At 55.3% G+C, this 17258-nt stretch overlaps 1 protein-coding gene across 1 annotated transcript in view; it reads right to left on the bottom strand.

Annotated features, from left to right (window-relative positions):
* Window positions 1–9113: 9113 nt before the first annotated feature.
* CUX1 (cut like homeobox 1) overlaps window positions 9114–17258 on the bottom strand; it is a 270952-nt gene continuing 262807 nt past the window's right edge. Inside the window, exons 19-23 of the mRNA XM_053960865.1 lie at window positions 15406–15489; window positions 15081–15137; window positions 12921–13001; window positions 10996–11060; window positions 9114–10557 (exon numbers count right to left, since the gene is read on the bottom strand). Of these exons, the coding sequence (XP_053816840.1) occupies window positions 10497–10557; window positions 10996–11060; window positions 12921–13001; window positions 15081–15137; window positions 15406–15489 (348 nt within the window). The 3' untranslated portion in view covers window positions 9114–10496. The remainder of the gene's footprint in view (window positions 10558–10995; window positions 11061–12920; window positions 13002–15080; window positions 15138–15405; window positions 15490–17258) is intronic.

Here is a 17258-nt window from a genome sequence, read left to right as displayed (position 1 = left end):
CAAAACCAGGAGGCCAGGGAAGGGCTGGGGTGCTGGGATTTCTTTCATGAACCAAAACAATTGCTTTGTGACTGCAAAGGCTTTGGTACACAACAGGCTCTCTCCTGCCTTCCCTCCATGGGATGCTGCTTGTTTCAGGATGTGTAAAACCAGGCTGGAATGCCTGGCCTTGCTCCCATCAAACACGGGGGCTGCAAGTGAGGAACACCCCAGAGCCCTGAGTGTGCGAGGGCAGGGTTTGCTCCGCTGCTGGTCGGTCACTTGGAAAATCAAGTGAAAAATCCCAACTTCTAAAAGGGCTCCGTGGGCTAATTTTAGGTCTGGGCCTTGACCAGAGAGATTTACAATAATTGCCAGGGTGAAAGTTTAACTTCTCCTGTGACTTTTCTCAGCAATCCCCAAGGAACTGTGTTCTGCTGTGCAAGGAACATCCCCGGGCCAGCTCCCCAAATTGCCTTTTTAAGGCTTTATTTTTAAGCCAAAGCCACAGGCTGCCTTCAACAGGACAAAAATCCTTCACGAGTCCCAGTCTGCAGCTGGTGGGAGCTCCTGTGGATGGGGATGAGCTTTGGCTCAAACCCTTGTCCCCATTTTTTGGCCATGCTCATCCCTGTGCCAGCCCCTCAGACACAGAGCAGATCCCCCATGGGCACCCCTGTTCCCACTCACCCCTAAACCCTTTTTACAGCTCCCACGACAGGAGCAAAGCAGAACACGCTGCTTGTAGAACCACGGCCTTTCTGCTATGCTAAATGATTTAAAACTGGTGGTGAATAAACCTAATATCTGCCTGCTCCTGCCAATTCTCATTACTCCGGGACTCCCTCGGAGCGATTAACTGCCTTAAAAAAAAACAAAAAAAAAAAAAGAAATCGCTGGAAGGAATCAAGCGAGTGGCTCAGCCAGCGCTGGGGAGAGCTGCTGGCAGCATCCCGGCTGGATGGAGCGTGACGTGCCCTTGAAATGCTGTGCCCGGAGGCATCCGAGCGGTGCCAGCTCCGGCAGCGCCCCCGCCAGAGCCGGGAGCTCCAGCTCCATCCTCGCCACGTCCCGGCCCGGCCGGGGCCACCCGGGGAGCGGGGACCGCCGTGCTGTGGCTGATCCTCCAGCAAAACCCTCGTGCTGTGCGGCCACAAATCCGTGAGGGGAGGTAAAGGGGTTTGTGGGCATCCCTGGAAGGGGAGTTAGGAGCCCGCTGTGGCCGGGGCAGCCCAGCCATGAGCCCGCTCCGTGCGCAGGCACGGCAAAGGCGGGTGCGTGTGTGAGCTGTCAGCCAGGCAGACAGGCCCCAGGCATCTCCCGGCCTGTCACAGCTGCAAATTGTCCAGGAGCAGTCCCTAATGGGATGTAGGGGGAGGATTTATTGGAGGAAGATGTCACAGGGATGAAAGGGGAAAAGAGAGGAAACCTGGAGAAATAGCAGTTTGGGTTTGTATTTATTTGAGGAGGGGAAATTGTTTTAGAATGTCCTTTGGTGTGTTGGAGAAGGCAAACAGGCAGTGACAGCCCAGCCACGGGGCTGGAGGAGCCTTCACTGATGGGAAGACCTTGATGTGCAAATTCCCTTTTCCTTCTCACCCTGCAACTCAGGATTTACCTTTGAGAGGGAGCAAAGCCCTCTCCTTTCAACACAAAAACCGTGTTTAATATTTCCTCTGTGACCTGGTTGAGTGATGCTCTCCCGGGATGACCTCAGAGATGGACAAGCCCAACCACAGGCCAGAACAAAGCCAGAACAGCTGAAATTCCCTGGGGGAGGATGTACAAACAGAAAGGGAATACGAAAACAGGACCAAAACCCACCCTCATCTTTCTGTGGGATAACCAGTGGAGTTTGGATGGAGGTGGAGAGCACCAGCTGAAGCAGGAGCTGTGCTGCAGAGTGGTCAGCTCAGCATCAGTTCACCCCACATCCTTTCTGTGTGCACACAGCCTGTCCCTCACAACAAGACAGCTCTTCTGTGCTTCAAACATCTGTTCAGGATTGTGTTCAGCGGCCTCTCAGCGTCTGACTCAGATGGGAGGGAGTAATATTTGGGGTTGATGAGTGGGGAGGGAGTGCAATCTCACTGTCAGGTGGAAAAAAGGTTCAGGGCTTGATCCTTCTGCATCCCTGATGGTGCTGGGAGAAGAATTAGGAGGGAAAAGGGGGTGTTCAGCTCTGTGTCAGCAGACACAATTCAACATTTCCCATCTTACAGTGGTTTGTTCTGCCTGATCTTGGTGCCTCCAAGAAGGACAAGTCTCTCCTGCTGCATTTATTCATCCCAGGATAAACCTGCTGGGATGGAGCTCACAGGGCCCCTCGGAATGCCACGGATCTGCACCAGCAGGATCTGTTTGTGCTCTCCGTGTCTGCTGGGAGCATGTCTGAAGGGAGATGGGTGCATCCCTACTTTCTCAACTGACCCCGTGTTGTCCTGTAATTCTATTTTATTTAAGCATGTCTTTTCTCCTGCTACAAAATCACAAAAAAAAAAAAAAAGCTGTGCTGGGAGAGACCCACAAGGATCATCGAGTCCAACTCCTAACCTTGCACAGGACCATCCCCAAGAGTCCCATCCCTGTACCTGAGAGAGGATTGTCCAAACAACACCTCTGAGGACACCTCCTTCCCTCCCTCGGGCCACCGCGGGGGAAGCCACCGGAGCCTGGCGCTGCTGCTGCTGCTGCTCTTCTTCCTTCTGCTGATGCAGATGAAAAGCGATGCTGCCGCTGTGCTCCAGCCCCCTCTCGGCACCTGCTGGCAGAGCTCAGGTGCGGAGCTCGCCGGGCGTGCAGCGCTGTGAGCAGGGGCAGAGCCCCGTGGCGGGGCGGGCACTCCCACACCATTCCTTGTGCTGGGGGGACGTGAACTGGAGCTGCAGAACTGAAACTTCAGCAAAAACCAAAAAAAAAAAACCCCAAAACCCCCCCCCAAAAAACCAAAAAAACCCAAAAAACCCAAACCACAGCGTGTTGGCTCCTGCCTCCTCTCACCCCAGGGCTCTGCTCCCCGCGGCTGTGCTGGCCCTGCTGGGGTGACCAGGTCTGTGTCTCTCCCAGGGGAACAGGCACCTTCTGCACCTTCTCTTCCAAAGCACCTCCTGTTTCTGCAGGCAGAGTCAGAGGTCATCAGCTGCGTGTGGGTTGTCTCTTAAATATCCTTTTTCTTTGTGCTGCTCTGCCCTGCTGGGGCTGTGCCTGAGAAATGGTGTCAGAGGCTTTGTTCTGCCTGCACAGAGACCACGGAGGAAAAGGCTTCAAAAACCTCCCCACACCCCTCCGTGGCTGTGCTGCCCTGGCCAGGGGGGGTTTCCAGGAGCATCCCCCTTCAGTCACCTCCTGCAGCTGCCTCTGTTTGGTGGCCCCTGCCTGGGGACAGCCTGGGACTCCTGCTCCTGTCCTGACCCACAGCCAGCATGGTGGAGCTGGGGACCTCAGGACCACATCCCTGGCTCTGTGCCAGGTCGGATCCTTCCCCCTTGCTCTTTCTGGGAGTCACAGAGCTGTGGACTCCCTCGATGCTGCTGCTCCAGGATCCCATTGTCCCTGAGGTCCCTCTGCAGCCTCCAGCCAGCAGGAGCCAAACCCCTGGAGATTTCAGACACAGAAAAAGGGCTTTCACCTTTCCCACGTGCAAACACTCCAGCAACAGCAGCTCCTGGCACCTGGAAACCTTGTGGAAAACTGTGCTGCTCCTGCTGGCAAAGGTCTGATCTTTGCTGTGCAGGATCCTCTCCCCAGCATTTCTTGCTGTGCTGGTCCAAGTGGCTTTTTCATTGCAGTTTTCCGGGGTTTTGCTTTTCCTACAGGCTGGAAAATGCCCTTCTGGCAACCTTGGCTTTGAAGCAGCCCCACGCTGCTGGGTCAGGCTGGCTGTGGTGTTTCTGCAGTGCCCAGCTCCCTGCAGCAGCTCTGGATGCTCCCTTGCACGTGTGTTCAATAAAAAAAAAGATAAAAAAACCCATTAAATATTAAAGAAAAAACCATCGTTGCCTGGACTCAGAGCAGCTCTTAAAAATGTTAGCAGCTCCGAAATCCCAACCTTCCCTTGGCTTTGAAAGCTTCCATCTTTGCAGCAGCCTGTGGGGAGCTGGGCAAGGTGTGTGTGAGGAGCAGGGCTGGTGGGCAAAGTGCCCCTGAAGAAGCTCCCAGAATGAAGCCACATGGCCCAAAGCAGCAACCAGGGAAATTCCACAACCCTGTGAACCTGCAGGGGCTGCTGTGTGATGGGGAACTGGGAAAAAGCCCTGGGAAAATCCCAGTTCTGTGCCAGGGCACCGGGAGCTGGCCAGTGAGGGCAGCTTGTGTCACCCCAGAGGAGGGGGACACCACGCAGGGACAGGACAGGTGCCATCCTACCCTCGGGATCTGCAGCATCTGCTCCTGGGGCAGGTGTTCGAGTCCCCTCCATCAGCGAGGGCCTTGTTCTCTGCAGGGGAATGGCAGTGCCTTGCCTGCTCCCACCCCAATCCCAAACCCAGTCCCTGGGCTGGTGGGATGCTCCATGGGATCAGGCTGCAGAGGGGAGGGTTTGCAGAACAAAGCCAGGTTTTCTTTTAAGGCAAGGAGCCCTTTCCTGGCTGGGCAGGGGGCTAAGAGGATGTTGCACTGCATATTCCCAGTTGCCCAAAAAGTGAAGGCTTTAGGGAACATCAGTGGGATCATTCATGCAGGTCCAGCCCAGAGCCCTCCTCTGTGCTAGACATCTTCACCAAGCCTCTAAAACCACCAAGAGGCTGTTAAAAAAAAAAAAAAAAATACTACAGAGCCCTTTCTTTTTCCAAGAGACTCTTGGGATGCCTTTCCCCAATCCTGCTGTAGCTGGAACATTCCCGAGCCTCACCTGAGCACATCCTCTCGGGCAGACTCAGCCTGGACCAGCGCAGCGAGGAGGGCTTTCCATAGCCACAGGCACCTGAAAGGCTCCAGCTCCTGGGGATTCACGGCAAGGATTTGGGGCTTGGTGTGCTGAGGGTGTATCCCAGAGCTGGATTGCTGCAGCACGATCCCGGGACAGTTCCTCACCTCATAAATCCCTCTGGCATCGCCTCCCTGGGGGTCCCAGCGGGATGCTCCCGGTGCTACACTGGGCACTGGGGCCGAAGCCCCGCGGGTTCCCTCCTCCCCCGCTGCCTCCAGGGCTGGTTTTGGCTGCCACGTGCCGGTGGGGAAGGTTATTCCGGGCACAGGAGGTTGTTCCAGGGCTGTGGTGCTGCCTGGGGGCAGTGGGGTGCCTAAACACCCTCCCAGCCATTCTCCCAGTGGGAAATGAAGGGCGGGGGTTGTGGTGACCCCCTGGCACCGGCTGCTGCCCCCACAGGGATCCCTTGGAGAGGGTCCTTGCCCACGGCCCCTTCAGCATTCCCTGTGCCAGCACGGCACTGAAACTTTAGCAAAAAAACTAAATCCAGAGTTGGCCAGTGGCCACCACGCAGCTGGAGTGGTGCTGGCTGTACAGCAGGAAGGAGGTGGATGCTGTGGGGACAGGGGGACACAGTGGTGGCCACCAGGAGATGGCTAGTGGCCACCAGGATTTGGCCACAGGGCTTGGTGTAGAGCGGGGAGGAGCTGGACACTGCAGGGACATGGGGACTTTGAGGGGTCAGGGGGACACGTGGTGGCCACCAGGAGCTGGTCAGTGGCCACCAGGAGCTGCCCAAGTGGCCACCATGTAGTGGCCATGTTGAGCAGGAAGAGCTGGACACTGCAGGGACAGGGGGACACGCGGTGGCCACCAGGAGCTGGCCAGTGGCCACCTGGATTTGGTTTTTCCACCCTGTGTGCCTCGTTTGGGTTTCCCTGCCTCAGCAGGAAGAGGCTTTTGGGGCGGGGGGAGCGAGGTGCGGATCCCTCCCTTCCCCTGGGAGCTGGAAAAGCCTGCGCGGCGCATCTCCAGGGAGACTCTGTAAACAAGGAGCAGGGGGGGGAGCGAGGGGGGCTCTCCATCTGCTGCGCCAGCTTTCGGCCCCGGCCTGCCGTCAGATGTCTCACACAACAGGAAGCAATAAAACACTTATTACCAGCACGGGGGAGTCTCTTTCGCCTGCCGGAGAGTGGGATTTTGCCCAGAATCCCACTTAGGGGTGGCTATTAACGGGGTTAGGGGGCTCACGTGTTACCAGAGCTCGTGGCAGAGGTGCCCAGCTCTGCTGCAGCAGGGGATGGTGCCAGCCCATCACTGGGGTAACCCCGCTGTGATTGCCACACGCCCCCGCGTCCCTCTGCTGGCTGCTGTCCCCTCTCCCACGGCACCCGGTGTCCCAGCATCAGGAAGAGCACCCTGGCCAAGGGACTTCCAGCATCCAAAGCCTGCTGGCCTTTTAAAAGCAGCCCATCTGAACCCGGCAGCTCTGTCTGCTCCACGTGTTAGGGAAGAAATGAGAGGACGATGGTTGGTGGCTGGCAGTGGTGCTCACCCTTGGATGACAATTCCTGCTGCCTGGCTGGAATTCCTGCCTGAACTGGAGCATGTCTTCAGGACAGATGTTCAGCTGCGATTTAAAGGCATCCAGTGGTGGAGATGCAGCACCACCATTTCCCTGCCTGCTTGTAGTGGATAATTAGAGCCACATTTTCAGAAATAAGTACCTGTGGCCGGCCTGGCCAGGTTCCTCCTCCCAGATCCCCAAACCCTTGAGGCATGACCTCCTTTTCCCCCACAGGGGCTTTGTGGAGATCCCCAAACTTCTATTCCACCCCCTTTTTCCTGCGTGGGCTGTGTCCGTGCGCTGGCCCTGCCAGCCTCTGTTTATGCCCCACACTCGCTGGGTACACCCTGGACTGGAAATAAGCCGGGCTGGCTCTGCCCGTGTTTGTGTCCGGAGTCTCGCTGGCATCCTGCGCTGGCTCTGCCGCTCGGGGCCATCGATCTCCCCTTCCCTTCTGCAAAGCCGGTGCCTACCTGTGCGACAGCGGCTCCGCAGCCCCGCTGCCAGCAGGGACGAGGCGCCCGCACGGAAACCTTTAGGAAATCGCATTATTGGTTTTTTATAGCACCGCAATAATTGCTGCTGCAGTTTGCTCTGCACACAGTGCTCCTTCTGGAGCTGCCGGGGCATTCAGCATCCTGAATCCACGGGGATCAGCCCCCTCAGCCCTGCCCGATGGGCTGCGGCCCCAGATCACAACAGATTGGCCACATCCTGGCCGCGATTTCTCTCTTGTCTCCTTTGCCCACGGCAAAAACTGAACTTGTGACCCAGATGTGAGCAGCCTGTTATCTCGTTAGCCAGCCCAGCTTCCCCAGGAGCCTTTTATTAGCAGATAAACCCCCGAAATTCAGCCTGGGTCTCTGAGATGGGCTGGGAGATTCGCAGGTTAAACAGATATAAGAAGCACAGGTTTGCCCATAATTATTTTCCTGAATATCTGTCGATACTAATTAAAATTGTTTCCCATAATTAAATTTAAAACAGCAAGGGAGAGCAAGGGGTCGCTGAAATTCTTTTCTTTTGAATCACTCAGGGATAAAAGGGGTTTTCAAATCAAATTAGTAAAAAAATCCAATCCCATTTTCTCCCCCTGCCTCCATACGAGGCACAGATTGTGGGGTGCTTTGGGGCTGCCCTCTGAGCCTGGCTGAAAATGGGGTTTAGGGGGGGTGCTGGGGCTCAGGGCTGTGGCTCTGTAGGTGGCTGTAAGGAGAATTCAGTGTGTCCCCAAAACCCAGCACAGCCAGTGACACCCTGGTGCTGGATCAGGCAGGGAATGAGGAATTGGCCGAGCCCTAAATCCCACATGTGCCAGGACAACAAGGACAGTGCTGCTGCTGCTCTCCTCCAGGCAAACCCTGCGCAGGGTGAGCTGGTTTGGAGCTCTTGCCCCAGGCTGGGGCTCCTGCTGGCTTTAATTGATGCACAGCGTCATTTTTCTGGAGGAAAGGGGTTTGGACACAGCACTGCCAGTACTTCCAAGCTTGGCTGGGGGTGCCAGGAGGTGTTGGGAGCTGCAGGAGCCATCCCCCTGTGCCTGGCCACTCCAGGACACCCCTCACATGCAGGGCATCTCCCGAGGCACCAAAACTGCAGGATTCTGTTTTGTCCTAAGCAGGAGCATCCCACTGTCCCGGCACACTCCGCTCTGCCCGGAATCACCGGGATCCCCTGGAGCCCAGCACCTCCAGCACAACTGGGAAGCAGCTCTGAAAACTTGGCTGAGGCTCTGGGCAGTGACCCGAGAGCCCTCCCCAGCCCAGGCTTTCCCTGCCTCAGGACACGGGGTTTGGCAGCCAGAGCCGGACTCTTGGGAGCGGCTCCGGGGACACCCGGCCATCCCCGGGCTGCTGCAAGGTCACCAGGGCTGGGGTGAGCCAGGGCAGGCAGGGCAGGGCCATGCCACGGCAGTGGGAGCTGCTGGAAGCTGCAGAACTGTGAGATCAGCAGAGAAAACAACAGCCCACATCTAACGCCTGCCCTCCCCGGGAGGGATTTTGGGACAAATCAGTGAGCTTGTCATTTTTATTTCGGATGGAAGGAGGTGACAGCTCTGCCTGAGGGACAAGATTCAGCAGCTCCAGGGGACTGGCAAGACCCAGGTGTCCTGGAGGGCTGGAAAATCTCTGGCACAGAGGCCCCTCGTGGTGGGGGGAACAGCTCCTGGCCCTCCCCAGACCCCCTTGCACTGCTGGGCTCGGCCAAAGGAAGCTGTGCCTGAAGCCCAAGGCAGCCCAGCTCTGCCAGGCCGGGGCTGCTGGGGCCTCCCAGGGCTGGAAAAGCAAGGAAAAAGGAGGCTGAGGAAGAGGGGGATCGTGAGCAGCTCACCAAAATTAGCCAGGCAAATTGACACCGTTCAGCTGGAGTGCCTGTGCCAACAGCCACGTGGGGAAATCCAGAATATCTCGGGGTTTGGAGCTGCCTGGGCTCAATTCCCGTGCTCCCTCCATCCCCAGAGGCTTTCTCAGGCCCGTGGGATGCTGGTGTTGATGGCAGCTGGGACGCTGGCTCCAGCACATGGGGACAGAGGTCCTGCCCTCCCCGGCGCTGCGAGACATCACTGCCTTTAGCTGCTGTAATGGGTTTCTAAAATTAGCTGCACACTCTGCCCTTGGACTCGAGCAGGACATTTCTCAGTTGTTTAATATCAAAAGTCCAAAAAAATAAAAAAGGAAACAGAGCACAAAAGCCACCCAGTCAATGCATGGCTAAGTTTATTTTATCACTTGTCCAACAGAACTCGACATCTATTTTAAGTCATTTATGAGGAGTACAAGTGTGAATAGCTGCAGAAGTTTTGCAATTCCAAGACACCACATACAGCTGCTAAAAAAAGCAATTTTAACCTTCCCAACAAAGCCTCAAAAAAGCAGCCCACCCTTCCCTGGATCGTGTTTCTCATCTACTGATTTCAGGCAGCCAAACCTCATCTCCCCCAGATCTGAAGTTGATTGCTTTATGCAGAGGGCCCCAGCCATGGCAGCATCACCCCCTCACTGCTTCCCTTCCATTTGGGCTCGGTTTTCCCTGTGCTGGGCAGGACAGGTGCAGGTCGGTCCCTTGGGGTTTATCCCTCCCTTCAATTTTTGAGTATTTTACATTTTGCCATCGGCCACAGCTCCTATAAATAAACCCTGGCTGCCCGTGGCAGATGTGAGGCCTTTCCCTGCCTGCACGCTGCGTTAGAGGCCCTGGCTTCCCAGCAACGGGAATGGCAATGGATGTGAGTCTGCAATGAAATATTAATTGGGAGCAATGCTGCTCTCCTGTCTACAGAGGGGAATTTTAATTGAGGACCAGGTTAACAAGCTAATACCTTCCCTCACCATGTGCTCACAGCAGGAAGGGGGGTTGCTGGGACCTGCTCTTTTTAATTGGAGCATCTCCTATCACCTCTGTCTCCCCAGATCACCCCAAATTAGCAGCCCAGTGTTCATCACCCAGCAAACCCAATCACCAGCAATTGCTTGATTTGACTTGTGGTTTCCTAAGAGGCAGAAGCATCTCAGCAAGGAGAGTCTGGAGCATCCCTGTAAGGTCAGGCCTGACCAGCAGCACCTCCCTTCATGCCCTTTAAGTCCTAGCTATTCCCAACTATTCCCAAGCTGAGGGCTCCAGGTCAAGAAGGGCATCTGCCAGTGCCCAGCAGCACGGGCAGGAGATCCCCAGAGCTGGAGCAAAACAGGAACTCTCCAATAGCACAACACCTGAAAATGCAAGTTCAGGAGGTTGCCTTTCCTCCCCGTGTCTGGCTGGATTTAGCCCACCCAGTGCTGCACTGGACTTCAAACAGGATGGAGAGAGATGTGGATCTGGGAGGGGGGGAACCTCTGATCCTGCATTTTCCATGTGTTTTGCTAAGGACTGAGCTCTCTGAGACATCAGGAGAGCACAGGAACTGCTGCAGCCCTTCCAGGGCTGGAAAATGATTCTTCCTCAGCTGAGGCTTTTAATTTCACGGGTGGGAGTGGGGGGGGATCACTGCCTTCATCCTACAGAGCAGAAAGCAAAGCCACAGCAAAGCAGCCGGCAGCAGCGGGGACAGCTCCTCTGCGGGACTGCAGGGGTCGTGTCCAGCTGTCACTGCCACATGCCACCCACGTCCCCGTTCTTGTGGAACTCGTGGAGGTGGTCAGCGTACCTGGGGAAAGGGCAGAGCCACGTTACCCTGCAGCCAGCCCCAGGGTGCTCTGGCGGCCCAGCACCGATTCCAAGGGGTCATTCCTTGAGGATAAGCACTGTGCCCTGCTCCAGCCATGGCCAGCAGGGAACTGGAGTCATGGCACGGGTCTGACACCCCCCAGGTCTCCAGGATCATTTATAAACCTTTATCATAAACCTTTATCAGGATTCCTCCTGGGCAAAGACTGCCTGCAGGAAAGGCTTTGGAGAACACCCAACCAAACACAAGTGGTCGCCCTGTTCCGTGAGCTTTTTCTTCCCCCTCCCTCAGTGGGTTTAAAGCCCAATTAACTGGCCTTGTTTCCAGCACTGGGGTGCCCAAAAAATCTGCTGCAGACCAAGCCCTGCCCACCAAGCCAGCCCTGAGGCCGGGCTGGCCCAGCCTGTGCTCACTCACTTCTTAGCACAGAAGGCGGTGCAGTCCCGACCCACGCTCTCGCTCCAGGCGGTTTTGTAGAGCACCTGCAAGGGAAGGAATGGGATCAGCTCTGCTCCCACCTCCATCCCAGCCCCTCCTCACTGCAGTCTGTGCCACTGCTGTGCCAGCCTGGCCCTGCCATCCCGTCCTGGAGAGGCACAGTGACAGGGCAAAGGAATGGCTTCAAACTGATAGAAAGTAGGTTTGGAATTGATATCAGGGAGAAATTCTTCCCTGTGTGAGGGTGGGGAGGTTGTTCACAGAAGCTGTGGCTGCCCCTGGATCCCTGGAAGTGTCCAAGGCCAGGCTGGATGGGGTTTGGAGCAGCCTGGGACACTGAAGGTGTCCCTGTCCATGGCGGGGGGTGGAACTGGAGGATTTTTAAGCTCCCTTCCCACCCACACCGTGACTCTGTGATCACCAGCGTGGGGAACCCCAGTGTGCTGCTGGGGCTGCCCTCAGCATGGTCAAGATGACCTTTTCCAGTGGGTTATTTTTACTGGGCAGTGCTGCTGTGGTGGTTTGGGATAAGGCTCAGGGCTGCACATGGATGGAGATGTATTTTTGGAACAGGCTTAAGGAAGGTCAGTGCTTGGCTTGGCTCCTTGTTACCTCCATGCCTCCGTGTTCTCATTGCAGAGCCGAGGTCTGAGGAGGCAGTGCTGGGGTTTGGGAAGAGGGAGAAGCCCTCCCATCCCCAGCTGATTGGTTCAGTCCCTGGGGATTTGTAAGCTGTTATCACCAGGGAATCACCCTAACCACACAAACACCCACCAGCAAATCCAAACCAGGGTTAACTGAAGTCTCCCAGGATCAGTGGCAGAGATGTCAGTCCCACTGTGGGCATGGAGGAGCAGGGGCTTCCTCCAGTCCTCTGTGGCACACACAGCTCATCCCCAGCCAGGCAGTGCTGGGTGCTGGATTTCAGGCTCTTTTGTGTCTAGATGATGTAAGATCATTCCAACAGCCATGTAATATTTATGAATTTTCCTTTTTTCTTTTTTTTTTTTTTGGGTTAGAGCTTTAAAGTTTAATGATGTTTAACTTTTTATTTCCTTTGCTCCTTTCCTCACCAAAATAACTTTGAGAGCAGGACAGAAATATTGTTCTGATTTGGCTTTCATCTCACTTCCTCGTTTAATTATTGATGATTTGTTTGGCTTTTTTTTTCCTCCCTGAAATGACAAATAAACTCTCAGAAACTGTGCAAGGATACTGGAGGAGTTTGCACCATGACAAACTCCCAGGAGATTTGGGCTGGCTGAAGCCTCCATCTCTCCTAAACCTCTGCTTCTCTACTTTCAACCCTAATGTAGAGTTGGGGGAAACTTGAAAACTAAAGAAAAACGGAGCCACAGGGCACATCAGGAGCATGGGGAGAGCCAGAGCTCATCCCTGGAGAGGCAGCAAATGAACTCCACTGAGCAGGAGGTTAAGGATGCACCCAGGAACAGGATCCACATGGTCTAGAACCAGGTAGTGTGGGCTCAGGGACGTGTATTTTATTCCTAAAATCACTTATGGTATTAGATTCATAATAATTAACCAAAATTTTGCTCCCCTCTCAGCAGAGGCTTGCTTGGCATCACACTGAACTCTGTGTGAGCTCCCTGCATGGCACCACGATCCCATGGCTGATCCCAGCAACAACATGAGCACACAGGCAGCTCCCAGCTCCTGCCCTTGGGCAAGGCTGTGCCCACCCAGGGTGGGATTTCCACCCTGTGGAGCCGAGGGGATATTCCTTGGCATGTCCCACGCTCCCGGCCCTGCCGTGCCTGCAGAGCCACCGACACAGCAGGTGCAACGCTTGGCACAGCATCTTAAACCAGCCCAAATTCCGCCTGGAGGGGAGGGCAGGGGATGTTTTATCTCAGTGCCCACCCCCTGGGGCTCCCCCTCACCAGGAAGACGAGGCAGTGCAGGAGCAGGGTGTAGAAGAAGGCCACGGTCCGAGCGGTCTTGTTGGACAGGATGAGCCGCCCCTGCAGGAGAGCAGAATGGAAAATCCCATTTTAGTGTGGGTCACTGGAAAGCAGCTCTCCTCAAACAGGCCTGCAGAGATCCTGGCCAGGACTGGGAGCCTGTTCCTGCCAGACCCTGCACAAACATGCAGGGAGGTGGTGTTTGCCACCCACCTGTGCCCAGCTCTGAGCAGCGATGCTCCTTCAAGGTGGCTGCACAAGTGCCTACGCTCTCAGCCCAAACCAAGGTGGATTCAGTGTGGGCTTTCCCCCACTGAAAAACCTTCTTGGGGTTTATTTTGAGTTGCTTTAGCCCAGCTCTCTCCAGCAGCTCTCCCTGCTCCTGCTGTGCCAGCCCTGCCCCGGTGCCTGCTCCGCAGAGAAACCCCAGCAGTAATTAAGCTTTGCACATTTTTAATATGAGCTCAAACAACTTTGTGCTTTGCAGCATCCCCTTGTCGCCTCCTGAGCAGGGCACTGGAGCCAAGGCTGTGCTGGAGTTCCCAGAAGCTGCTCCTGGAGTCCCCAGAGCTGGGCCCTGCTGTCCCCTTGCTCTGGCTCTGCAAGCTCTGCCCCAAAGCTTTGCTCTCCACCCTTGCAGAGCCTGTGCCACCCCACAGGGCTGTCCAAGCTCACTGGGGGCTGGAAACCTGTCGGGTCAGGATGAATCACCCTCCACCCCTCATTTTGGAGAGGCCACTGAACCACAGCCAGACCCTGATGATGCCTGAGCCCTTTTGGCACATCCCAGTGGGAAAACCTTCATGCCCATCCCTTCAAAAGCATGAAAATCAGGAGCAGCAGAGGAGTGGCTTGCAAAGGACAGGCCCTCCCTTCCTTCGTAGCCACTCTTTATTCCTGCTGTAACCCAGGGACTCATTATGGACATCAGCACATTCCCCAAACACCACGCAGCCTTTCCAAAGCTGGCATTAAAACCCACAGATCTCCCACCAAACCCATTCCGGGCTGAAATCGTCTTTGCTATTCACGGCCACGGCGGAGGCTGCTGTAACAAACAAGATTATGTTCTTAAATATTCCCAAGGAATAACTCCCCTAAGTCAGTTTTTTTTTTTTTTTTTTTTTTGTGAATGCCTTTCATTAATTCTCCGTGGTGCTAGCACGCCACACAATCCATATTCATGTTGGCATTTGCTTGGTTTTTATGCAAATGACAGCTCTGCCTTTATTACAGGATATCTCTGTGTTCTCTGCAGCCCCACAGTCCCACGCTCACCTCCCTTGTGCTGGAGAGCTGGGGGTTAACTCAGCCAAAACCCCTTCCTGAGCCTGCTGCTAATGCCACAAATTCCACTATAAGTCAGATTTCCTCAATAACCACATTTTTAGCTCAGAAAGTTATCCCCTAAGAGATGGCAGCCCAAGCTGCAGTGGCAGCAGTCACCTCTGTGGCTCAGACAGGACCCTCTGCTGCTGCAGACACCACAGCTTCCCCAGGATTTCCCCTGATGCTGTTTTGGAAGGAAGAGCCAGAGCAGGAAGGATCAGGGCTTGGGAAGGGGTTTTTAAGGAGAATGCAATGAGAAGTCAGTGTGTGTCTGAGGATGCTGTGCTCTGTGGGGCAGAGATCTTCCCCGGAGTGTGGGACCCTCTGCAGCCCCTCACACTCCTCCTCCCCACATGTGTGGGGTGCTGGGGCTCTCTGGGGGGGTCTCCCATGCAGGAGGGTTTGCCCCTGGCTGGGGGTGCAGCCCTGAGCCCCAAACCAGAGGAGAGGTGCTTGGAATCTTAGAATAGAATCAGAATTGTGTAGGTTGGAAAAGACCTCAAAAATCCTTGAGTCCAACCATTCCCCCAGTGCTGCCAAGCCCAACACCAAACCACGTCCCCAGGTGCCACATCTCCATGTCCTTGAAATGCCTCTGGGGACGGTGATGGGCAGCAAGGCAGGAAAGGGGTTGCTCCTAACCCAGATGCCAGCATGGCCCAGTGTGCCCTGCACCCTGCCCAGGACAGCAGGGATGGGCCCTTCCCACTGCCCAAGAGCCCAAGAGCCCCTTCCCACTGCCCAAGAGCCCCATTCCCTTGCAGGGAAAACCTCTCAGCTCCCAGCAGTGCTGGCAGAGCAGCCACTCACCATGCTCAGCGTGGCTTTGTCCCAGGGACTGAGGCTCAGGTACTTCCTCTGGCGTTCCTACAAGGAAACCATACAAGATTTTGAGGCTCAGAGGGTTTACAAAACATCGAAGGAGCTGTGTGCCCCAGGATGGTCCTATTTGCCCCCCACCCCCAGCCATCATCTGGGCACAGTGACGTTTTTGTTTGTTTGTTTTTGTTTTTGAAAGCAAAGGACGTTTGAGTGCGTTTCATTCTATCAGAGCTCCCTGGATTTCACCTGGGCATGACCCCGCAGCACACAGAGGGGCTGATGCAGAGGGAGGGTGCTGGGGAGCCTTTCATACCTTCCTGCTGAAGGAGGAGAAGGGGTCCAGGCGTTCCTCGTACTGGGAGGAGTAGCGCTGCTCCGTGTCATCCCTGCTGCTGCCCTGTGGGAGCAAAGGCAGGTGAGAGCCAGCAGGGACACCCAGCACAGGGACAGAGCCCTGAGCTCCCCCATCTGGAAGAAAACACCCCCTAAGGATGGAGCAGCACAGCCCAGAGCTGACCCACGGGGCTGAAAGCATCTGTCCCCTTCAGAAAGGAGAAGCACAACAGGAGCTGTGGAACAAAGTCCTTTCTTCACAGAATTGTGGAATTGTTTGGGTTGGAAAGGACCTTGGGTTGTTACATCAGGGGATTCTGCCATGAGGACTCCCTGTTTCTCCTGTGTCTCCCTATTTTGGGCCCTTTCCATGAAATAATTGTCACCTGTGTCATCCTCACAGAGCTCACCTGGGCTACTGCAAATCCCACCCTGAATTCCTCTGCTGGGCCAGGCAGGAGGGAGACAGCAGTTTAGGAGAAGGAAGTCATTGCTCAAACATAGAGCTGTCACAGGCTGGGAAAAGGGCAAGGAAAATGAAGAAAACCCCTTGAAAGAAGGGAAAGATTTGGGTGGGTTCAGACAGGATGGATTTTATACTTCTGTATAATTCCCCTTACACAGCCTTGGCTGCAGCGAGGATGCTCGTGCAGCCTCCCTGCTCCTCCTTCCTCCACCTCTGCAGGAGCTGCAGATTCCACATCATCCCTGCCCAAATCCAGCCTGGGAACAGCACATGCTGCCACCAGCCCTGGGCACAGCCTGCTGCAGGCTCTGGCTCCTTGCTCCAGTGCTAATTCCCTGTCCCAGCACGGCGCCACTTGCCGCCCTGCCCGGCTCAGCTCACACTCCCCGAGGGATTTCTGGACCTGTTCCTACGTGCAGAGGGTTGCCCTGCCCAGCCCCATGGCTGGCTGTTACACCTCTGTGTAAACCTTTAGTAAGCCTGGCCTCACACACTGCAACCCAACCCTGGGGTCACAGTGATGAGACCAGAGCCCCATTTAGGGGCGAGGAGCAGCCCGGCCACTGCAGTGATCTTTGATGAGTATTTTTAACGTGTCACATGTCCCATTAGGGGGTGAATTATGCAATCCCCTGCGCTGCTGCCATGGAGGGTTTTGCTCTTTAGCTCATGGCAATGGCATTCAGGGGTTGCCTTGTGGCAGAGGATAAACATGGAGATGATATTCCACAGGAGAAAGGGGAAAAAAATGTCAGAGGGGACGACCTGGCGTCATCACGGGGACATAATGAGAGGAACCAAATAAGGTGCCTCAAGCTGTAGGAGTTTCCCACCACCAAATGCTATTAAAATATTCCTCAACAAAACAGACTCGGTGCAGGCAGCACGGAAAGGCAGCAGCCAGGGGGAAGGATGGCAGGGAATGGGTGTCCCTGAGTGAGTGGCACTTTGGCATTTCTAAGGAAAGCCCGAGGTCAGGAGAGCCTGGCTCTGACCAGGGAAGTGCTGGCAGTGGAAATCTCCCAGGCAGCAGCCTGAGCCTCCTGCAAACCCCCAGGGAGGAACCTCCTGAGGGACACAGCACGAGCAGAGCAGGTTGCAGTGAAGTCTGGTCCCCCTTCCCAGCCTTGTCCTGGCATTACTGGGATGATTTTGGGCTGGCTTCTTCTCTTTTGTCTTCTGGCTGCTCAGGGAGCAGCTCTTTCTGCTGGATACAAGAAGTTCAGGAACGAGCACAAGTGGGACAGGATGAATTATTTTCCAGGCTCTGCTGCAGGGGTTTATTGCAGGGGATCCCAATTTAACCTCTGGCAGAAGAATCCACACTTGCCTGCTAGAGCACCACACTGCCAGCAGTGAGCATCAGA

The sequence above is a fragment of the Vidua chalybeata genome, chromosome 20, assembly GCF_026979565.1.
Source record: "Vidua chalybeata isolate OUT-0048 chromosome 20, bVidCha1 merged haplotype, whole genome shotgun sequence".
Lineage (NCBI taxonomy): Eukaryota > Metazoa > Chordata > Aves > Passeriformes > Viduidae > Vidua > Vidua chalybeata.
The sequence above is the reverse complement of the archived record's forward strand: the minus strand, read 5'-3'. Positions and strand labels throughout refer to the sequence as shown.